Source organism: Neopsephotus bourkii, unplaced genomic scaffold, assembly GCF_033783945.1.
Source record: "Neopsephotus bourkii isolate Nb327-2 ecotype Australia unplaced genomic scaffold, CSIRO-AGI_Nbou_v1 NB_1792, whole genome shotgun sequence".
NCBI classification, from domain to species: domain Eukaryota; kingdom Metazoa; phylum Chordata; class Aves; order Psittaciformes; family Psittacidae; genus Neopsephotus; species Neopsephotus bourkii.
This window is the reverse complement of record NW_026902266.1, coordinates 6,563,271-6,586,795: the sequence shown is the minus strand read 5'-3', so window position 1 is coordinate 6,586,795 and position 23,525 is coordinate 6,563,271. Positions and strand designations below refer to the sequence as shown.

At 49.7% G+C, this 23,525-nt stretch overlaps 2 protein-coding genes and 1 long non-coding RNA gene across 7 annotated transcripts in view; 2 read left to right on the top strand and 1 right to left on the bottom strand.

The window, feature by feature from the left end:
* Nucleotides 1-8,678, bottom strand: part of TSPAN32 (tetraspanin 32) — a 39,823-nt gene extending 31,145 nt beyond the window's left edge. For all 5 annotated transcript variants that reach the window (XR_009723789.1, XM_061342524.1, XM_061342527.1 and 2 more), the window contains exons 1-3: nucleotides 8,545-8,678; nucleotides 6,302-6,416; nucleotides 4,908-5,005 (exon numbers count right to left, since the gene is read on the bottom strand). Coding sequence is in view for 4 of the 5 variants with exons in the window: in XM_061342524.1 (XP_061198508.1) it covers nucleotides 4,908-5,005; nucleotides 6,302-6,416; nucleotides 8,545-8,610 (279 nt within the window). In the remaining variant the exon portion in view is untranslated. The remainder of the gene's footprint in view (nucleotides 1-4,907; nucleotides 5,006-6,301; nucleotides 6,417-8,544) is intronic.
* The window catches only part of LOC133206467 (uncharacterized), a 232,818-nt gene that overhangs the window by 77,791 nt on the left and 131,502 nt on the right, over nucleotides 1-23,525 (top strand). The gene's annotated exons all lie outside the window — the stretch shown is intronic.
* Nucleotides 18,116-19,593, top strand: ASCL2 (achaete-scute family bHLH transcription factor 2). Its single transcript, XM_061380179.1, has 2 exons — nucleotides 18,116-18,693; nucleotides 18,801-19,593. The coding sequence occupies exon 1, from the start codon at nucleotides 18,152-18,154 to the stop codon at nucleotides 18,680-18,682; it is 531 nt and encodes a 176-aa protein (XP_061236163.1). The 5' UTR covers nucleotides 18,116-18,151; the 3' UTR covers nucleotides 18,683-18,693; nucleotides 18,801-19,593.

Genomic DNA, 23,525 nt, shown 5'->3' with positions numbered 1-23,525 from the left:
GCATAACAAAGTCAATGTTTTCACCAAAATCAAGCTCAAAACCAAACCAAACCAAACCAAACCAAAAAAAAAAAAAAGAGAGAAAACAATAGCAGAAAAAAAGGAGCACTGACAGCAATATGAAAGCTGTTACACACATCATTCCAGTAAGGGTTTAATTGAGGGGACCCACCATGAACCTCGAGACTGAGAACAGTGTGTCAGTGGCACCACCCAGTTTTCTGCCCATGCTTTCCCTTCCTTCCCCCATCAGCACTTACAACTCTCTGGGGCCAGAAACCCCAGCAGATTAAAATCTCTCTTCTCATCTTCCCTTCCTCAGCTCCACCCCACACCTCAGCCCTTCACCTCCAGCATCAGCTCTCCCTTTATTTCTGTTTAGCTTCTCTGGGAATACCAAGAGGCGGCCCCTTGGGAAGCTCCTGCTCCAACCAGCCAGTGCAGAACAATTACATGTCTCCAAGAACATCTCATAAATGAATTATAGGCTGCTTTTTCTCCTCCCAGCATAAAGGCTTTCGTAAAAGCAACTTTCTAATTACATTAGAAGACATTCAAAAGAAAAAAGAAAAAGGCATCGCAATGTTTGCATACAAAATGTGGAAGGTTCAAGGCTGGTTCACCATCTCCCTGACCCTTGGAGCTCCTTGGAGCTGGCTGCAGACTGCTGCTTGTTCCCTTTGCAGGAGGCAGCCACATCAGCCCTGTGGAGGGCTGTCGCCAGCCAGACATCAATTACTCTTTTATGAATGACCTTGTTTCCATCCTTGCTACAAGGAACAATTTGTCTTTGAGAGACTTGACAGAATGCACAGCCTGCTCTGTTGGCTGGTGTATCTTTTAATTCACCTTTCTGGTGCTGCCCCGACACTTAAGGGGGTCCCTTAGCTCAGACTGGGTTCAGCAGCTCTACCAAACCCCTGCACTCCCAGGGAAGGAGCCGACCTGTGTTCTGTTCAGCTCCAGCTGCTGTGGCCACTGCAAGGGCCAGCTCCCTGCCAGACTTCACAGCCCAGGGTCAAGGAAGATGGAAGCTAATTTCAGATTGCACCCATCCAGTTGTATCCCTCTCTTCCTGACCCAGTTCACCTAAGAACACACACTGGTTTTGCCTTTCCATGCAGCAAACATGAGACAGTGATCCCAGTCCAAAAGAGGAATCTGTTTTTGGCTCCAGCTAGACACATTGGCTCTGCCTATGCCTGTTTCCACTGGATCACGGGATGCCTTGCTTGGGAGTGCTGAACCAAGAGGGGGTGCACAGGAGACATATTCATTGTGCAAGCAAGATGCTGAAGTGAGCTGCCGTGTTGTTAAGGACTCAGCACACTTGTCTGCAATGATACACCTGGGCACATTAAAGCAAACAGCCTGTGCTCTGTGCTGGCCCTACTGACATCATTCTGGGTGAAAAATTCAGCTATATCAGGCATTCATTAAGGCCTTTTTGCCACAGAAATTATTTGGACCTGGTACTTGGAATAGCTACTCCATCCTGAACATAAATTTTGCTGTACAGAGGGGGTTTTAGGCTGGAAAGTTGAGGTATAAGAATTTTACCTGGGACGTTCTAGTTGCTCCCTGTTTGTTTTTGTTTTTTTTTATCTCCCCTATTTCCATCTGACCAGGCAACAGCACACTGTGCCTTAAACCCCACTGGAGCCAGAGTCTTTTTCTTTGTACAAGCAGTACTAGCAAAACTGCAGTTTTCCTTCCTTCTCCTCCCCTTCAATAGCGACATGGCCTTCAGGGGCCCTGAGAGCTGCAGGATGTTTACATTCAGGACTGACTGCATGATGGACCATGGATCACCAAACAGCAGGGTTTGCCAGAACTTGAGGACAGTCAATAAGCCTGTCACCACTCTCCCTAAGAGGAGCTTTAGCGATAATATGCAGGTTTTAGAATATCATTTTTACCCTTAAGTTCTCAGTTACTCTCTAGAAACCTCACAAGCATCAGTGAATGCGCAGTACCGTCTGTCTGGTCTGTTGGTGCTGCTAATGCAGCAGCAAGACAAGCTCCTAAAATATGAGTGCTTTACTCAGTTTGACCTGTTCTGGTTTCCAACCACTGCGCACCCACTGTTGTTATTAGGACAGCACCATTAAGGCCTGCAAAGACTGAGGCCCCTCCTTTGCATATACACAAGCCTTCAGATAGCCAGGCAGGGGGAGCATTTATAATTTAAACAGAAGGAAAATAAAAAAAGGCCAGTAGGGAAATCGAGACACGAGGAGGTGGGATCAACCCAACAGGTCAGTGACCAGGGCAATGCTCCTCTAAGCCCATTTGCGTCCTTGCTGGTGTCTCCCCAGGGTAGCTGGTTTACCAAGTGGCATTGTGGTGGATTACCCACAGCTATGCAGACTTCTCCAGAGCACAGCTTGGTTTCCTATACAGCCACAGATGTCAAGTACCCATACACTGGTGTCTCCCCTCTTTGATTAAAGACTGAATTAAATGGTCTTCTGTACAAGATACACACAGGAGAGGGAAAATCCTTTACAACCAATAGTGGGGGAAGGTTAAAAATCCTATTAACAAGCGGGAAAAAAGCTACAAGCTGGGGGTGGCGATCACTTCTGTGAGCTACAGCCCAGCGGGGATCAGCAGGGCAGGCTGTGACACCAGCAGCAAGTTTCAGAGCCCCACAAGGCTGAACCCCAATCCTACCTGCGATTACATCTCACCACAGCCATCGTGCTGGCTCTCCCTGCCTGCCTGCCTTGCTCCCAGATCAGAGATTAAACACGAGCCTTGGGAGGGGGTAGGATCTTGTGGGAAAACGAGCAATGGGCTGGCCCTTGCTGTAAGACAATGGCAGTACACGGCTTGCAAATGAAAGGAATAAGCAAAGTTCCCCTATTTACGATGCTGATGAGCTGTTTGAACAGAGGAGCACAGAATAACGTTGCTGGTGACATGGTATTTCCCAGGTCCCCAGCTAACTTCTGGAGAGCTGGGGACATTCTGCCACCGCCGCACTGGCTGCAGCAACCCTTCCCCCTGCGTTTCCCCGCCACCTTCAGGTGCCAAGCGCGGGGCAGGGACAGCGGAGCTCAGCGGGGCCACGGCCCCCTCCAGCGGCGGAGCCGGAGCTGCAGCCGCAGCCGGGCCAGCAGCTCCCGGGAAACGCGGCGGTGGAGAAGCCTCTGGCACCGCTGCCCTGGCACCGGGCCTTGCATCTTCACACGCAGTGGGGACCCTCACGCTGTCGGAGACGGCTGAAACGGAGCTTAAAAGCAACCAAGGGGCACCCCATTATCCCCTGCTGAGGGCAGAGTGGGATGCTTCATTGCCACGGCCGCGGGAAAGCACTTTGCACTTTCCTCCTCTTCCCACAAGGCAATGATGTCGTGTCCTCACTGCAATGGTATCATCATCAGACATCCAAAATGAAGACAGCCAACTCTCCTAAAGGATGCAAAATGTGCACGCTAAAGCAAAGTGAACAGGATATGCCAGGAAGTACAAAAGTAAATGGCTAGGTTGGCGGTTCTGCCAGCCGGAGGTTTCTTGGCTGTGTTACACCAAACCAGCCAGTCTGGGGGATTTGGTGGGTGTCTGGAGCAAAGGACGTTTGGGTCCTCGTCCCCATGGCAGGGGGAAGGGAAAGCAGCATCAGGTGCCCCCAAGAGGACAGCAACTGTGAAGTTTGCTGCCATGTTTTAATTTAACTGTTCAGGAAACAGCTATAACTTTAACAGCATGTTTTACCTAGTGGCATGTCCCAAACCATACCACGCAGAGAGTAAGGCAAGCAAATAAACATTATAGAGAAGTTCAACTGTATTTTCTGGCAGCTGTGACAATCTTCACTGGCCCTTGCATACTCATCTGTTGTTTTAGATGTGGTAATTGCAGGCAGACGTTAAAGTATGAGTCAGCAAAACAGAGGGAAATTATATATACTCTGCTAGCCATATTCATGGGAACTGTGTCACTCAGGCCCCTCTGAACACCTCAAACAGAGAAAGGAAGACTGCATATTGAGAAGGTGAGAACATTAACTTCAGTAGCTGCCTTGCACCAAGTTTTAAGGTGTCAACTTTTCATTTCTTCCATCAGTATAATTTTTCCCAATTACATAAAGTAAATCTCTCCAAAGCTAGTTTATGTATGACAGCAGTGCAATTATATTAAGTATGGCTTCACGCACAGCAACCTACCTGTTAACTCCTGCCCTTCACACAGCATGGGCAAACATGCAGTGATCAGTGCTTTTCTGCTCATCCCTCCAGCCCCGAAGCTGGAAGCTGCTCCATTCAGACCAAGCCCTGTGTGCAAGCTGTGTTTTTAAATGGAGCTGAGCTCACTAATCCTGGCATGGTCCAGGCCCAAACGGGCACTCTGTGGATGATGGGGAAGAGAAAGGTGCCATTTCAGTTCTTTTGGTACCCCTCCACCTTCTCCTTTGAGGCTGAAACTGAGGGTCCAGCCCAAAGCCCCTGTGCCTGCTGCCATGCCTTGTATGCCTCGCACCACTCACTGGTGGAGGGAGGAAGGAAGGGAAGCTGACTTTGATGTCACAAGTCAGAGGAACAACTTGGTACTCAAAATGACATTGTTAAGGTTTCCCCACACAAGCCATGTGTTGACTTGTTGAGAAAGAAAATACAGTGGGAATCATCATCACTACAATTGCTTTGGCAGAGAAGCACCTGCCTGTGACCCTGCTCTGAAAGCCACATACAGGCATCTTGGCAAAAGAAATAAGGAGCAGAAGGATGCAATCCTCAGCTGGAAGAGGTCATGCCTTTTACAAAAAAGTGCCCTTGCAGCACAGGGTGGAGCAATAGGATGTCCTTCCCCAGGCGTGCACGCTCCCTGGCAGAGCCCCATTTTAAACCCCTACATTTTAACAGTACCACCCAAGGTTACAAAAGGACCCACTTGATACGCACCATGGCAGTGAGGCTCTGCGATTCCCGCACCATGGCGACAGAGCCCAGCAGGGCTGCGAGGATCAGGGTCATGCTGATGCAGATCCCAAAGTAGAAAGCTGGAAGGAAGTCAGACATGGGAGCTGTGGTCAGACACAAAGACTTCAGGGCTAACAGAGACCTGGTCTGATGCTTTCACCCAAGGAGGGAGCAGAAAGTGAATGTTGGGGAGCTGGTCCAAGGGGACCAGGCTGCAGAACTGGAATGTTTTCTGATTTATTCAGTGCCCCCCATCTGTGTGTGCTGTAGTTGCCTAGCAGGGCTGCAAACCCCTGAGCAGTTCCCACAGCTTCAGCAGAGGGAAGCACCCTAAAAGGGTGTTGGTCCACCCAACAGACCACGAGCTGTCAATTATTTCAGAACCCTGATAAGGATCCCCTGAATGCGGGGTGCTGCTGCGCAGCAGCTGTCCCATGAACTCTATCAGGACTTTGTGTGCTGCTAATCTGGTGCAACACTTGCCCTCCAGTTTCCTCCCTGCTAAGGCAGGGTCACAGCTGGTACCCCAGGGGCCACAGCACGGAAAAGGGCTTTGCAACCCTTACTCAGAGCTAACTGCAAAGAGTTAGTGCTTGCAAGTAAAACAAGTGGAAGCATTGCTGCAGAGGGGTAGCTGGGAAGGGAGAACCTTCGAGGCTGCGTTAAGTGCCAGTCTATATAATCTGCTATGTGTAGGAAAGGGGGAAGGCTATACCTAAGCTTTGGGCTAACATTGTTTTTATCCCTGCTGTGTTAAACTGAAATTGAAAACCACGGTCTAGAGAGGGTATATGCCCATATATGTTTAAGCCCACAGTACAGCTTGGGAAAAGAAGCAGATGCAAGTGCAGCAGAGATGAGCAGGGTATTGTAGCATCTGAGCTGTTCTCATTTCTTTGCTCTAGCCTTGTATCCGAGACTCAATTCATATTTCTCCCTTCTGTAGGGAAAAGCCCCAACATTTCCTCAAAGAAACAGGTTTTCCCATGTGTTTCGGCTCCCAGCTTCAATTTTCAGCGCTACTTCAACTCCTGTAAGAGTTCCCCTCCCCATGTCCCCAGGGCCCTTCCAGCCCCACAGTACCTTTAGGTCCATCTGTGGCTGAGCTCCCCCTGAGCTTTCACTGCAGCACAGGGGAAAGCTGGGGAGACAGCTAATAGAGGGACAGGAGCAAATGCAGCAGCACCTTTGGTGCCGGGCGTACAGAACTGATAAAGAAAAAAAGTGCTTGTGGGACTGTGTCAGCCCTGATGCATCCTCCAGAAGGCAGCCTCTGCCTCCTCCTGTGATACCTCTGCATTTCCTTAATCTGCCTTAGGGGATTTTTCAGCTCCCACGTTTACCAAAGGTCCTACTGGGATGTGACCGTGACATACCTGTGTGGTGGATGACTCTGTAAGAGTTGCTCTCCAGGGAGATGTCTCTGATGAGGGTGAAATGTGGCCCATAGTGGGTGACTGTGCTCAGCGTGGCAATGGACAACCCCAGCAGCTGGAAAAGAAGGTTTTTAGGAAAGGATTTACAAGGCATCAGTTCCTGCTGTGAGGTGTATCTGGATACTCCTGGGCTTCATGCAGATTCAGGAAGCCTGATCATCCAAATACCACTGCATGTACCCCAAAATACACACAATAGGACAAGCCTCAGACACTTAAACATACTAAAGCACATTTTATCTGTTGCATAATGAGTGCATGTGACACTGCACAGCCCACAGTCTCTTGGCCAGTGTCAATGACTGAAATTCCCACTATGTGAAGAAAACCCAGAGGATTGATGCTCTTGCAGCACACTTGTGCAGTCTCACCTGCTCTGCAGAGTATGCACGTGCAGTTATGAGGGCTGCCAGCTTCAATAGTGCTTTTGGGCAGGAGTGATGTTCTCTGCATTGCTCTTTGCAATGCTAGTCCCACTGCCTGCTGTTAGCTCTTATTTCCTATTGTAAAATATACAATATTTTGTATATACATATTTGTGTATTTGTAAAACATACCATATACTCAGCAAAAAGCTGAGTCTTGTAGTATTCTTAGGTAATCTGTGCTGGCTTTTGTCTCCACAATGTGGTGGTGGGCCACTCATGTTTCTGTCCCATCCCTGAAAGCACTGGCATGACTAAGGCACAGGGTAACCACCAGCATGTTACCCTTCGTGTTGCCTAGAGCCAGTCCAGGCAACAGAGAGGGAACATTTCTGATGCACCTGCCTTCTGATGGCACATGTGCCTTGCACCACAACTAGTGCAAGGAGGAGGAGGCACCAACAGCAGCATAGTTAAAAACACCTTCAACTTTATTGTAATGAATGTGGAAAATGCAAGATGTGAGGCCACTCCTAGCTCCTAAGATAAGCTTTCATTATTTTTTGCTTTTACAACATGAAAACACAAGGCAGCTATCCCTGTGTCAGATATGACAGTCCAGTGTCAACATAATCCCTTCTGTATGACATTTTCTAATAGCTTTTGCTGGAGACTTAGAGCTTTGGAGACTAAATAAATCCAAAATTTAGCATCTTCTCCTTATAAATACCTTAATTTTTGGCACCTAGTCATCCTCCATGCTGCGCATTACTGCATATCTCAGCCCACACCCAGCAAAATGCTAAGTGCAACACCGGTTAGCTTAGATATCCGAGAAACAGCACTCTAAAATCCTCCCAACAGCAACAATGTGATCCTAGCTATCCAGAGCAGCTGTGCCTTAATATCTCCTCTAAACATGCTTGGTAGCAATCCTCCTTTGATTTCCTCCAAATGACATATTTTTTATTTGGAAGAGAGAACAACGTATAGTCACTACAGCCAACAGATTTGAAACGTTGAAATTTGGACAAACTATACATTTCACGTATGGCCCAAAATAAACTATTACCTTTAAATTACACTCTTTCCAAGCCACCAACCCTCTTTGAACTAAATACAGATTATTTTTCTTCTTTAAGGTTTGTTATTATTTTTAAGCTTATTTTTTTTTTAAGCTTTTTGATGAAGTGAAAAGGCAACAAACACACACAACTCAACATCCAGGAGAAGCATTTCTCAGTTTCCACTATCTCACATCAGCTCTAACAGCAGATGTTGAGAAGCTCCCCTTGAACTTGCTTCAAAAGCTGATAAAAAGGATCCCTAGAATTGCTTTCACTTTGTGGTACAGACCCACAGACCTCTCACATATATATACCTCCATTGAAGCCTTGTGGTTTCATATCCCGGCCAATTCCACCTGCAGCTGACCATCCTCCCAGCAACAAGTGTGACTGCAGCAGGTCCATCCTCCCTCTTTTGCCCCAAGGAGACAGGAGCAAATACCTTTTTGCTGAAAACCACCCATTCTGCCAGCAGCAACCTTTGCTTTCTCCTTCAAGGTGGCCACAAGCTTGTGAAAGAGCTGCAGCAGCACGACAGTCCTGAGAAACCAGAAGTCTATCAGCAGGGGGGGGGCGATACTGGCGGCCAGTGATAACCGTGCAGGGCGCAACGATAACTCAGGCAGTTAGCTTTGCTTGCCCTCCACCCGTGAAAAACAGCATGGGAAAGCCTGACTCTCCCTGAGCAGGGACAGGAAAGGCAATGGTTCACCTCAGTTCTGCAGAGACCACCCCAAACCTGCCTGCTCACCATGACACAAAGGCTCGTCACCAGCAGCTGGCACTTGGTGATCTTCATCCCGCACCTCAGTCCCATGGCTGCTTGTCCCCAGAGAGAGCTGACAGTTGTCCCTCCAGCTCTTGATAAAGCCTGGGTTTCCCCAAAGGGAGGCATGGCCACAGCAGGGCCTCTCGGGAAGTGTAGTCCCCACCACGTGCTGCTGCACCTCCTCCTGCCCGACTATTAAATCCTGATTAGAGCAGCTGCCTTCTGCCTGGGCTTTTGGTGGGCTGCCATCAGCTCTGACATGTAGCCAGCTGGGGAAGGAGGAAAAGCATAAGAAAAATCAGCCTTTCATGGAGTTTGGGGCAATGTTTCTTGAAACAATTTCTGAAACTGTTGAGCTGTGAATCAGTATCGAAATGCTCCTTTTGCCACTGTCGCTTTTTTTTTTTTTAGTCTTCTTAAATACTATCTTGGGAAAAAGCTTAGGAAAACATTAGGGAAAAAAACCTCAACCCCAACCTGTTGTTTGAAAAAGAGATCAAAGCCCCCAAACAGGATCTGCATGAAAGTCTTCCCTCCATTTAGAAATCACCACATGGCAATAACCTTTGGCTGAGACCCTACTAAGATTTTTATTTGCAGATAATGGATAAAAATCCCCTTGGTAGCATTTTATTCGGGAAAATGGCTACACATAAATATAACCCCCTGCTCAGGAGACCTTCACTGTCCACAGACATTTTGACTCTGTTCTTTCCCCTCTTGTAGCACTGAAGAGCCCATTGAGCCACAGCTACAGCAGACTCAGGTGACTTCTGCTGTTCAAAACCAGCTACCTGCTGCATGCATATTTCCTGAAAGTAAACTGCAGAAAAGCCTCAAGAACAATCTGCCCAAAGGGAGGATTGATGACTGAATGTCTTAATCATCCTTACTTTCAGAGCTAGACAAGTGGAAAATAGTGGCACCCTCCCTACGTGGCAAAGAAAGGGGGAGAAAAAGTAAAACCATCCCACATCAGTAACTGTACCTACAGGAAAATGATATAGAAGGTGGTGGAGGGGAGTGAAAAAAGGAAGAAGATGCATTTTGAAGAGCAAATGGGAGCAAGAGAAAGTGTGTTGCACAAAACCATGTAAACAGGAAAAAGCATGTAATGATTTTCTGACTACATCGCTAGTTTTCCTGTAAGCTTTCTTGCAAAACATCTTGGTTACAACCTTCCGAGACAGCAATGAGAGCTGCCACAGATCTTTCCAAAATCAGGCGTCCCCCATGGCTCATGGGTCTCTACCCTGGTGGGGATCTCTGATGTGCAGCAGGAGATGCTGATGTACCCATGTACACATGGAGACCTTCCTCCTCCAGCCACCAGCTGGAAATCACCTGAGAAAGACCACCGGATGAACAGTGGGGAAGGAGAGCATTAGAGGGAGGACTACAGAGAGAGGGTAACAGGCTGGTGATGCAGCTGATGCCCATACACCCATGTCCAGAAGCAGGTCCCCTGGGGACAGACAAGGTGGGAAAGCGCCTTATAAAACATTGTGGTGGAGTCAGGACTGCGTCTGAACACAGAGCTGTTAGCACCCATCACTTCTTCTGGCACTATGGAATAGATGGTTGCCTTGTTACTTACCTGCATTTTCACGGGAAATAACCAGTGGTACAAAAGCAGCAGGGCTGGTCCACAGGTAGAGTTACAGGTTAAATCTGGAAGGGTTGCAAGAAGGTACAAAGCACAGCTCTGTGTGTAAACTCAGCTAGGGAAGCCCAGCCAAGAGCATGGTCAGCTAGAAGCGAGGGACAGCCTTGCCACCTACCGTGAATACACCTGGAGCCTGTTTCACAGCGAGTGACAAGAGAAAAACCTTACAGCCCATCTTCATTTCCCCCTACAACCCAGTTTTCCTAACCAGCCCTAAACGCATGCCACCGGGGAGGCCTGTGCAAAGCCGAATCCCACACTAGAGGTCCCCACAGGCCAGCAGAAACCCTTCCTGAAGGCCTGGGTGATGTAAGTGGACTTCTGAAGGAAAGAGGTGGGAGGTTCCCTTCCCAGTTTCACAAAGGCCTCATCTGTCCCTGCAGAAGCCTCGCACCTCACCTGCGAGGTCACAGAATCATCATCTATATCCCTTGGAAGGGCTCCTAGTCTCTTCACGACAGATGCTCTACCTCTTTTTCTCCAGCCGTAAAATCAGGCACCTTCCCTGAAGCTTCACCAAGCTCTCAGAGCAGATTGTAACATTAAACACCTGGGCTTAAATTGATGTTTCTCTGGTATGGTTGTCTGGTATGGTTGCTTATTCCTGAGTAGTTGGCCCATGTCCTCTGATGCTTCTCACATCTCCAGTGTGAATATGGTGTTCCCCCAGCCCCATCCCAGCAGGAAGAGCAGCAGGGCTGCCAGCATGCCAGCGAACCGTCCTTGCAGCCAGTGCATGGGTGGGATGGCAGTGTGGTTTTTCTGGCAAGACTCGGGCTTCTGCCCGCCCTGCTGGGTTTTATCAGTTGGTTCCCTTTGCAAGAGCACAACTTATCACCCTCAAACCCAGTGCAAAAACTGCAGGTGACTGCAGCTCCTGGCTGTGGCTTCCCCCTTTATCTCTGGTTATCAGCCAGAGCACAGAAAGACAGTAGTGAGGCTAAAAATACCCGGGGGAGCCCAGGTGCCCTCTTCCTGCAGTCTTGTGGCTGTTTGCAGCCTTCTGTTAGGCTGTGAAAATACACACCGGCATCCGCAGCTGCATGGGTGTCAGAAGTACATGCCACCTCATCCAGGAGGAAAGGATTGATTTAAAAAGAGGAACAAAGCCACACCTATTTTTTTTTTGCAGAGCTAACACATCCAGCCTTCTTCTGAGCTGGAGGGAATTGTTGCGCACACTATCAGATGGATGTCCTAAAAGAGCCAAGGGATTTAACGTGTTAATACTGCATGGGGTCAACCTGGAAGATTGAGCACAAATGGAGGAGAAGAGGCTATATTCATGCTTGTGCTTTCTCGCCATCCACTTTTCTGGCTCTCGCTCTGTCAACGCAGACACCAGTGATGTAACAGCAGCATCCCAGCCCCAGCTGCTTGAACCCCAGCAAGGCAGCAGGTAAGAGAAACCTCTCCCTTGGCTTTGGGGTATTTCTACTCATGCTTCTGTAGGGGAGGATGGTCTGGAGGCAGGGGAGGGGAAGCTGCCCCAGGAAGCAAAGCTACACCCATTGTCCAGGCAGGACACATCCATGCCAGGCCCCTCCTGCCTCTCAGGAGCCTCCTCCTTTGCCAGCCCACACTTGTGTTAGGGAAAGTAGCTTTCCTCCACAGCAGAAAATAGCTCCAGCTGTGGCAGATTTACAAGTGTCATGGCTCAGGCCATTCAGTCCCTCAGCTACTGCCCGTAAGATGCCTATATTCACCCTAGAGCTCACTCATAAATAAAACACGTCCATATCAAACTGCACTGAAGCTATATGAATGATGGGAAGCCAGGGAGACCTCACAGCCTGTGTCTGCCTTTCCAAGTGCATCACAGGGATGCATTGTAAAGGCTGCTTATCATTCATATAGCACATATGCACAATCAAAGCTAAAAATCAACTTTTAAACCCGGGCGATCCCTTTTCAAGAAGGGAAGGAGAGGAGAAAAGGGGGAGGTGCTGGGCTTTGCTAAGTTTCAGATGCACCATACAACTCTGCTGTGAATGGAAACAAGGCTGGCTGGAGGCTTCCTTGGAAGAAACAAAACCAGAGAGAAACCATAACATCTCCAAATGATGGTTTTATTTATTTCCAGAAATCCTCCAGTGATTCCCAGGCAATTTGAAATTAATTATAGGTGAAAAAAAAATTGTCAGAAGAGTTATTAAATAAAGTTCAGCAAGCCCAGGAAAGTTTACATTTGAAAAGAGCATACACTGAAGACAGGGAGTTCCCTGACAAAAATAAACTCAAGTAAGCTTCTTCCCCCCTCCTCAAAAGTGAAACAACTGTACTCATAGCTCTAAAGCACACCTTCTTAATTAGAATTAATTCTTCTTTTTTTTTCCACACAGTATCTAATTGTAAACCATAACTTAAACGGGGGAATTTAGGGTAGATATTAGGAAGAAGTTCTTTACTGTGAGGGTGGTGAGGCACTGGCACAGGTTGCCCAAAGAAGCTGTGGCTGCCCCATCCCTGGCAGTGTTCAAGGCCAAGTGGGATGTGACTTTGAGCAACCTGGTCTAGTGGAAGGTGTCCCTGCCCACGACAGGAGGGTTGGAACGAGATGATCTTTAAGGTCCCTTCCAACCCAAACCATCCTATGATTTTGTGTTTCTAATTGCCCAGAAGCCAGCTGTGCAAGTGGCGGGCCTGATAACACAGCTCTAGCCCTGCTCTGCTCCCAGCAAAACCAATGTGAGCAGAGCCCAGCCTGGCAAAAAGGGACTTGCCTGCTCACCAAGAACAGGGCTTCTCAACTGCCCATTGCCATTTATTTCTGGCATTCATTCTCTCAAGCCTTACTGCAACAGGACCACTATCACTTTCCACTGAGGTCCAGAAAGTTTTGGTAAAAGAGTATTTAAAATCTCCCCTCAGCTGCCTGTAACATGTATGTCACAGTGGCGCTGACCCAGCATCTGTCTGCTGTGTTCCTGATGACACCCATGCAAATGTGCCATGACATCCGAAATCAGTTGTATTTTACTCTCACTTTTGTCAGGGTGAAATCGGTGTGCTCAGCTCGCTCCCTGCAATGTCTGTACACCAATGCGCGCAGCATGGGAAATAAGCAGGAGGAGTTAGAAACTTGTGTTAAGTCAGGAGCTTATGACCTGGTGGCAATTACAGAGACGTGGTGGGACAGCTCACATGAGTGGAATATAGTCATGGAGGGCTATGTCCTTTTCAGGAAAGACAGGCCAGCCAGGCGGGGTGGTGGGGTTGCTCTTTATGTGCGAGAGCAGCTACAATGCGTTGAGTTCTGTCCGGGGACAGATGAGGAGCGAGTCGAGAGTCTGTGGGTGAGAATTAAGGGGCAGGCTGGCAGGGGCGATACTGTTGTGGGGGTCTGTTACAGGCCACCGGATCAGGGTGAGGAAGTTGACGAGGCCTTCTACAGGCAGCTGACAGCGGCCTCACGGTCACAGGCCGTGGTCGTCGTGGGGGATTTTAACTTCCCTGATGTTTGCTGGAAGGACTACTCAGCAACCCAGCCGCAGTCCAGGAGGTTCCTCCAGTGCATGGATGATAACTTCCTCATGCAAATGGTGGATGAGCCAACCAGGAGGGGAGCGCTGCTGGATCTCATCCTCACTAACAAGGAGGGTCTGGTCGAAGCAGTGAAGGTTGAAGGCTGCCTTGGTTGCAGCAACGATGAGATGGTGGAATTCAGGATCTTGTGTGGTAGGACCAGTAGAATAGCAAGTAGAATTGCAACCCTGGACTTTAACAGGGCAAACTTTGGCCTCTTCAAGCAGTTGCTAGGGGAAATCCCATGGGCAAGGCTGCTTGAAGGTAAAGGGGCCCAAGATAGTTGGTTGACGTTCAAGGACTGCTTTTTCCTAGCTCACGGTCAGAGCATCCCGACACGTAGGAAGTCAAGGAAGAGGGTCAGGAGACCTGCGTGGCTAAATAGGGAATTGCTGGGTATGGTCAAGTGGAAGAGGAGAGTTTACAGGTCATGGAAGGAGGGGCTGGCCACTTGGGAAGAATATAAGGCTGCTGCTACAGGGTGTAGGAAGGCAGGTAGGATGAGTAAGGCCTCCTTGGAATTAAAGCTGGCGAGAGGGGTAAAGGACAGCAGAAAGAGCTTTTTCAAATACATGGTAGATAAAACTAACACCAGAGGCAATGTAGGCCCACTGATGAACGGGATGGGTGCCCTGGTGACAGAAGATACAGAGATGGCAGAGTTACTGAATGCCTTCTTTGTCTCTGTCTACTCTGCCGGAGGCAGTCCTGAAGAGCCCTGTACCTCTGAGACACCAGATGAAGTCAGGTCAACGGAGCGGTTTGCCTTAGTCAATGAGGAGTGGGTTAGAGACCAGTTGAGCAGTCTGGACATCCATAAATCCATGGGTCCAGATGGGATGCACCTGTGGGTGCTGAGGGAACTGGCAGAGGTCATTGCTAGACCGCTCTCCATCATCTTTACCAAGTCTTGGGAAATGGGAGAGGTGCCTGAGGACTGGAGGAGAGCAAATGTCACTCCTGTCTTCAAAAAGGGCAAGAAGGAGGACCCGGGTAACTATAGACCGGTCAGACTCACCTCCATTCCTGGGAAAGTGATGGAACACCTTATCCTTGGTGCCATCTTAAGGCATATCAAGGACAAGAGGGTTATGAGGGGCAGTCAACATGGCTTCACCAAGGGGAAGTCATGCTTGACCAATCTCATAGCCTTTTATGAGGAAATAACACGGTGGATGGATGATGGCAGAGCGGTGGATGTGGTCTACCTTGACTTCAGCAAAGCATTTGACACAGTCTCCCACAGCATCCTCACAGCTAAATTGAGGAAGTGTGGTCTGGATGATCAGGTAGTGAGGTGGACTGTGAACTGGCTGAAGGAGAGAAGCCAGAGAGTTGTAGTCTATGGGGCGGAGTCTAGTTGGAGACCTGTATCTAGTGGAGTGCCTCAAGGGTCGGTACTGGGACCAGTATTATTTAATATATTCATCAATGATTTAGATGAGGGAATTGAGTGTACTATCAGCAAGTTTCCTGATGACACTAAGCTGGGAGGGGTGGCCGACACGCCAGAAGGCTGTGCTGCCATCCAGCAAGACCTGGACAGGCTGGAGAGTTGGGCGGGGAATAACTTGATGAAATATAACAAGGGAAAGTGTAGAGTCCTGCATCTGGGCAGGAACAACCCCAGGTTCCAGTATAGGTTGGGGAACGACCTGTTAGAGAGCAGTGTAGGGGAGAGGGACCTGGGGGTCCTAGTGGATGACAGGGTGACCATGAGCCAACACTGTGCCCTTGTGGCCAAGAAGGCCAATGGCATCCTGGGGTGTATTAGAAGGGGGTGGTTAGTAGGTCAAGAGAGGTTCTCCTTCCCCTCTACTCTGCCCTGGTGAGACTGCATCTGGAATATTGTGTCCAGTTCTGGGCCCCTCAGTTCAAGAAGGACAGGGACCTGCTGGAGAGAGTCCAGTGCAGGGCAACTAAGATGATTAAGGGAGTGGAGCATCTCCCTTACGAGGAAAGACTGGGGGAGCTGGGTTTCTATAGTTTGGAGGAGACTGAGGGGTGACCTTCTTAGTGTATATAAATATATAAAGGGGGAGTGTCACGAGGATGGAGCCAGGCTCTACTCAGTGGCAAACAATGATAGGACAAGTGGTAATGGGTACAAACTGGAGCACAAGAGGTTCCACTTAAACTTGAGAAGAAACTTCTTCTCAGTGAGGGTGACAGAATACTGGAACAGGCTGCCCAGGGAGGTTGTGGAGTCTCCTTCTCTGGAGACATTCAAAACCCGCCTGGACACGTTCCTGTGTAACCTTATCTAGGTGTTCCTGCTCTGGCAGGGGGATTGGACTAGATGATCTTTTGAGGTCCCTTCCAATCTCTAGCATACTGTGATACTGTGTGTGGTGCTGCGATGGGCACAAGGGAAGCCCCTGTGCCAGCCAGAACAGCTTTGCAGGTGCTGAAGCCGAACACCATGGCTTGAGCTGGGCAGATGATCACACACACAACCATGTTTAGACTGTGCTTCCCAGGAACCCACCAGGCAAAAAGCTCCCACCTGCACCAAACCCTTCAGAGGAGTCATGCAGCTGCTTACAGTTTTCCCTTCCAGGTCTATGGCAAGGCCAAAAATGCCTCAAAAGCCACTGAATTTGGGTACTAAGCCTGGTGTATGCTTGAGTGGAATTGTCGAAAATGCAAAGCACTTGCAGGCTCCTTCATGTCATTTCCAGGAATTTCAGCCCAGTTGCCTCTGATGCTGCAGCAGGGCTGACTCCATCAACCTGTTGACACTGCAACCGACCCCCAAGAAAAATATCCCTCTTCCAATGCAGTGGAGCCATACTGCTCTCTGAATACCCATGCAGGTAGAAAAGAAGTCCCCTCTATGTCACATCAAGAAATCAAGGATTACTATTTTCAGCTCGGATACACCCTAGGAGCATCACCAGAGTGGGTCAGGGTAGCCACGGGGGTACAGATCCTTACTTTGATACCTGAATCATGCTGCAGAGCCTCATTGTCAGAGAGGGTCTGTTGGGGATGTTTTAGCATCACACTGGTTTTGGTTGGTGTTGTCTTAAGGCTGGGCAGGAGCAAAGACCCAGCGGTAGAACATCTGACAAGCTGTGCTGAAGCCGAGAGTGGTCTGTAACCGCTGGGCAGCAGGTGTGCATAGCGTCCCCTTCACCCACCCTGTTTAATTAGCAAAACACCCTACAAGTTATTTCTCACCATAAGCTCCCACGATATGAAGAAGCAGCACCTTTGTCCTCCCCATTAAATTCATCTCTCCACAAGCACTGCACCCTATTGCTGTTCCCCCCAGAGATGGGAGCATGGCTGGCTTGGGGGACAGCGGGAGGGACTGCTGGCCACGGCAGAGGAGCCCGGCTGCAGACCCCGAGCCACAGGAGCTTTGCATTTTATTTCTCCTCTCCGCACCTTTATCCTTGAAACTCTTGTTTAAGCTTTAGAAGTCGTCTTGCAGAGAACGGCTTTGGCGAGGTGACTCACGCAACTGCTGTACGTCTGTATTCAGTTTGTTTGGTACAAAGCCGAGCCCCGGTGTATCCCTCGCTTTGCAAAGCAAACCAGCCCGTGTCCGACGGCAGAGCTGCTCACTCCGCCGCTCCGCGTGCAGAGCCCCGCGGCCAGCAGCACTCCAGCGGCCGCTCCCCTCCTGCCCCGGCGCTGCCGCCCTTCCGGGTGCGCGGTTTGGTTTGGGGGGGGTAACGGCGCATTGGACGGGTCTGGACCCAGAGCTGGCACCGCACCGGGGCAGGGGGAACACCTCCAGGGAGCCCCTCCCTCCGTAAATAATGGAAATTACAACAAAATGTTAAAAACGCAAAAAAAAAACAACAGTCGGGGCGAGAGAAGGGGAACGTTCCAAAGTGTGAGTGTGCGTGTGAGCGTGTGCGTGTGCGTGCGGGTGTGAGCGTGAGTGTGTGCGTGCGGGTGTGTGCGTGTGCGGGTGGGTGAGAGCGCACCCCCGGGCCCCGGGCACGGGGGGCGAGAAGCGGCGGGAGGGAGGGAGGGAGGGAAGGAGGGCAGCGCTGGGGTTTGCCGGGGCTGGCGGCGCCACGCGCCGGGCGCGCGCGGGGGCGGGGGCGCGCGCGGGGGAGGGCGGGAGGGGGTGGCGCGGCCGCAGCGGGCGCGCGTGGCGCGGCGTGCGCGGCGCGTGCGGCCGGCTGGGGCTCGCGAGCGGCGGCGCGTTGATAAGGGCCGTCCCGGCAGCGGCGGCCACCGCAGAGGAGCGGGAGCGGCGTTGGGAGCGGACGGGACGGGACGGGGGGGGAGCTGTTGTGTGTAGGAATAAACAAACTCCGGTGCCAGGCCCCCCTCTCCCCCTTAAATTTCAGGGGTTTAAAACTATATATATATATTTTATTTTATTTTTTTTTTCACTCCGCGCTCTCCGCCAGCCGCCGCCGTGGCCGCCCGGCGATGAACGGCGGGGCCTTGCCGCTGCCGCCCCTGCCCCCAGCCGCCCCCCGCGGCCGCCGGCGGCCCCCGTCCCCCGAGCTGCTGCGCTGCAAGCGCCGCCTGGCCTTTGCCGCCCTGCCGGGTACCGGGGCGGCGGCGGCGGCCGCCGTGGCCCGTCGGAATGAGCGGGAGCGCAACCGCGTGCGGCTCGTCAACCTGGGTTTCGCCGCCCTCCGGCAGCACGTCCCGCACGGCGCCGCCAGCAAGAAGATGAGCAAAGTGGAGACCCTCCGCTCCGCCGTCGAATACATCCGCGCTTTGCAGCGGCTCCTCGATGAGCACGACGCCGCCTCAGCCGCCTTCCCCGACGGCCGCGGGAGGGCGGCCGTCGGGGAAGGCGGCTGCGGCGGCGGCTACTCCTCCGCCTCGCCCTCCTTCGCCTCCTCCGTGCCCGGCTCGCCTTGCTCCTCCGACGAGAGCGGCTACGACGCGGCGCTGAGCCCCGAGGAGCAGGAGCTGCTGGACTTCACCAGCTGGCTCGGGAGCTACTGAGCCGGCTCCAGGTGAGGGGGTTCCGGTGGGCGGCGGGACGGGGGCCGCTTCTACCGTTCCCTGCGCACGGGGCAGCGAGGCACGCACCCATCGGAGTTCTCTGTACATCTCTCCGCAGCCGCTCTCAGCCAGCAGTAACTCGGCGCCCTCGCGCTCAGCAGCAGTCAGCATCCTCTTCAAAATACTCGCTCCCTGCTGGCTGCTTTTCTCGCCGGGTTCACCCGTCGTCTTCGGGCTGTGGAAAGTGCAATGGTGTAAATGACTGCGGAACTCCGCCACCGGCTCCCGGCAGCTGCTCTGTCCGCCCGCCGAGAGCGGCCGACGGAGCGGAGGCCTGGGCGACCCCGCTCCCCCCCACGGCTGATCTCTGGTGATGCTTTGGAGGGGTGGAAAAAAATTAAAACCACTTGATGCTTCCTTGTTTCTGGAGGGGGAGGGAATTTTTTATCATGTCAGATTCTATTTTACATGTAACTTGAGCTGTCTATGGGAACACTGGTGTATGAAGACTTATTTTTGTACAAAAAACTTTAGAGAAAAGGGGTGAGGAGATGGTTCTATTTTTTAGCAAGTCCTATTCCCTTGTTCTTGAACACTGCCAGCTAGAATGTTTTGGAAACATACACGGTTTAGATAAAAAGGTGTTGTGTTTTTGTTGGTTTGTTTTTTCTCTCTCAACACTTTAGTAAAAGACTGTAAATGATGTTGTGTCTTAACGTGGTGTCTGAGTTTGCCTGGTGTGAAGGTACACTTCTCTGAAAACTGAAGTTTGGGGTTTTTTTAAAAAATGTGTTGAAGGCATTTTTGTATGCACTTGCTATGATTTCTTAAGTTGTATATATGCAGTTTTTAAGAGAGTATCGTATTTTATGTAAATTGACTTTATAAATAAAAATCTATTTATAAATGGCGTTGGGGCTGTAAGATGCATGTATTGGACAGAAATGTCCAAGGTAATTTCGGGCTCAGATGGTGGGAGAGGGGAGTAGTGAGTGACAGAGTTCTGCTGGACCATGTTTTATGTGCAGAAGGGAATAAGAAGCAGCACAGCATAACCTCCAGGCCTGCTTCCCTCCCCTCTTCAAGTTTTATGAACTTGGTATTGGATGCAAGTACCACAGAGATGATGTATGGGGAGATGTACATGTGTATAGGAGGCAAGGCAACTTCAGGAGTGGAAACTTGTCTCCTGGACATGCAGAATGTGCTGCAGGCTGTGCTGCCCTGGCCTACAGCAGTGGGAAAGTCATGGGAAGGTTGAGGGGGAGTGGGTATATGAAATCTGTTCGTCCTGCCAGCCTCTCAAGCATTAGGTTAGGGTGCCTTTATTCAGGGGAGCAGCATCTTTGAGGAGAGCATTGTCATTCAAAAAACCACATGTAGCCAATAGCATCCCACTACTTCAGCTGACTGTACATATACTTTGTCTAAAGGCAATAAGCAAACATGAATTGCTCCTTAGAAACTACTGTCAGAGACTCCTAAGCTCTGTCCCTTACTTTGGGCTCATGCTGAAGTGAGATAGCTGTAAAACAAGACAGTGACAGTGGCATGAAAAACTACAGCAGATGCTGTTACTTCCCTTAAATAGCTCTAGTGAATGTTAATAGCTGAATGGAGCAAAATGGGCTGGCCCATAGAATATTATGAATGAACACATAGGAGAAAGGGTTATTAAAATTGACCTACTTTACAGAGACTGTGTATAATCTACGTTCCCAGTACTAACACAGCAAAGAGAAGTTTCCAGGAGTTTTATCACTCAGAAGTCCAAAATTCAGTAGTAGTAGTGGGTGCTTTGTAATCCAGATTTGCAAGAGTATTCCACATACATGATTCCATTTGAAGAGCAAAAATTCCCCACGGGAAAATGCAGGCTCTGACAGCAAATAATGTTCAGCAGCCTGTAAAAAAGGGCAATACTTGTGGTGCTTCAAGTTCACTCCCTAATCAAAGTTGCTTCAATAAATGGTCTGTTTGAAAAGCCCTGGGAATTCAAATGCTTAATAAATTGCTTCAGAGGTGGTGCCCTGTATGTCTCTTCAACAGCCCCACAAGAGCTGTGAGCTGACCTGGGTGTTAAGTGATCTGCTATGCTTGGCAGCAGCAGAAGCTGGTGAGGTAGGTGACATGATACCTTTCCCAGTGAGGGCTTAGGGGCCTCATCCTCACAGATGACCTCCAAAAATTCATTCAGGCATAAACCCATGCAGATTCCCTCATACTTATTCTCAGCCTAAAGCAACAACATGCAATCCTTTCCAAGCAATTTAGAAATCAAGACTGCTGCATTTATCTGCACAAGCATCCCATTACGGCAGAATGGATTTGTTTAGAACGTTTTACTACTGCTTGGCAGAGTGTTTGTTTTCCTTCTGTAGCAACACCAATCATTTTCGTATTTCCAAAAGCAATATTTGTCTCTCAGTCAAGTAACTCCCAGCATCGTTGCCACATTCATCAGATCATGTTGCAGCAACATTAAAGCAGCATCAACTGTATCTGGATTGGCAAGGAATTACCTGTGAACAGTTTTCACTTCAACAATATTAGGAAAAAAAAAGCAGCTTAGTCAGCATCACAAGTTACCTTAATGCTGTCAGGCAGTGTTTCAATAAAAAATAAATAGAGGAAAATCAAGAATGTACAATTTACTTTGGAAAAAAATACAGGTGATCATGGGTGTTCAAAGCACTGGAAGGGAAAAAGGGTGCAGAGAGAAGGATGTGTGCCTGTTTTAGAAACATGAGATGGACAATGCGACTTCTTTCCTTCCCCAGCCGTGGTAACCACAAGTCACTAGCAGGTTAGGAGATCAAGCTGCTGAAGAGGCTAAACCAGAGAGGGTATTGAATCATTCTGCCCTTTAAAGAAAGCACTAAGGAGGATGCAAGGTAGGGTCTTTGGTTGCAGAGACAGCAGATACCTTCAGCCTGTCCATCTCACTCCTGCTCTGTTCAGCAGCTGCCTGAAGACTGCTTGATCCATGTTGGGAAGACTGTCCAACTCTAAAAGCTCACCCCTGGATCTCTCTAATTCATTTATGCAAAATAGTGCCAGAGCAAAGACTGGGAGAGGAAAGCCCTCTGACCATAAGAGTCACCTCTAAGCAGCAAGCATAACACTAGATCTGCCTTCTCAGCTTGGAGCAGTCACCTTCATGTGACCTTCAGGTCTATGTCAGCTGTTAGCAACCAAGGACTGGTGTGAGGGCTTCCAGGAAACCTGGGTGCCTGCCTAAACTGCTACCCAAAACACCAGCAGCAGGGACGGTGAACATCTCTGATGAGCACATCATTTTTCTTTACATGTATAGCTAGAAATTCATGTAAAAAACGTAAACTCCAGCTCCCCAGGAAGACACAAACCCAGCCATAAGGTACAGGGCTGCAGGAGAGTCAGATTCAGGCAGAAGAAATACGCTGAGGAATTCTGAGAATTAAGGGGGAAGGGGAGGCAGAGGAAGGCAGCAGCAGCAAGCCAGGAGGCACAGGCTTGTCAATGGGCAGCTACAAAACACACTTCTGCAAACCAGTCATATCTGCATCCACTGATGAGTCTTCAGCAGCATTCCACAGGTCACAGATACGTCTAATGAAGCAGAAATGAGTTTCAGGATGGTGTCAGGATTAGCTGCCCCCCTCCCTGGGCTGAAAGAACTCTCCAGTTTTCAACCATGGTCCCTTCCTTTGGCATTTTGAGTTGACCAGGCTGAAGCTTTTCTTGTTACCCAAAGAACATAAAGCCCAGCACATAGTTCCTTGCAATGAACCATGCATTGTTGCACTGTAGTGTTTAAATGATGCTGTTACTCCTCATGGGCAACCTCAAGTTCAGCTCCATGTCTACACTCCTTCCAAATTCCTTCATGTGATATTAAAAAGAGTAGTTTTGTAGGAAACAGCTATGCAACCTGCTTGGAGGCTTGTGCACCACAAAAAGTGCTAGGAAGCAGGCACGAGGGTGCCCAGCAGCATCTCCATGGCAGGATGGAGAGCATTGCTGGTCCTCCTTGCAGGGCAAGTGACTGCAGCAGAGTTCCAGAACCACAGGGATCTCCAGGAGGGCACTGCCTCTGAGCCCATTGAGAGAGAAAAGTCCAAGGAAAGAGGGCTTTCTCCTCTTCCTACCACCACATAATACCACCAGTGAATACCAGCTTTACCACAGATCCTTCTGCAGAGTACGGTCAACATTTGGTTTTGGTTCACAACCACTCACTTTTACATTAACACTTTGTAATGATCTAGTTACAGACCAAGCACAGCAGACAGTGAAGTGAGCTTCTGCATATGAGCTTGCTCCTGCCTCCCCTCCAGTCGGTGTGGATCAGCCACCAGCCTTTGGTTTGCATACCAAGGCTCTTCGCCTGCCATGGTTTGTGGGCAGATGGCTGTGTGCTAAGACTAGTCCCAGGTCATTTCACTCTTTTCATGTAGGTCACAATATATCTGGCTAACAGTCCTTTCCTACCTGGATGGGATGTGGGCCAGGAGCCTGGGGGTGTGAGGAGTTAAGAGAGAAAGGCAGCCCAGTCAATGGCAGGCAGAGCTGGCCTGGCTTTGGCCACTTTGGGCATCAGCCAACAAGGGTTTGGTTTTCTTCCCAGAAACTACCATCAATGAAGCAGTAGCCAAAAGTATACCTGGGAATAATGGGACTATCAATATTAAAGCAACACCAGCTGTAATCACAATTAATGTTGCACCCTTTAGAGGCTATTTAACAGTATAACAAATGACTTAAAACTCCCAGCACCTTTTGAGATCTGGGCACACCCTGGCACACGTGAACAGAGGAGCTGTGTCAGGTTCTTTCAGAACATACCTTGGGACCTCACCAC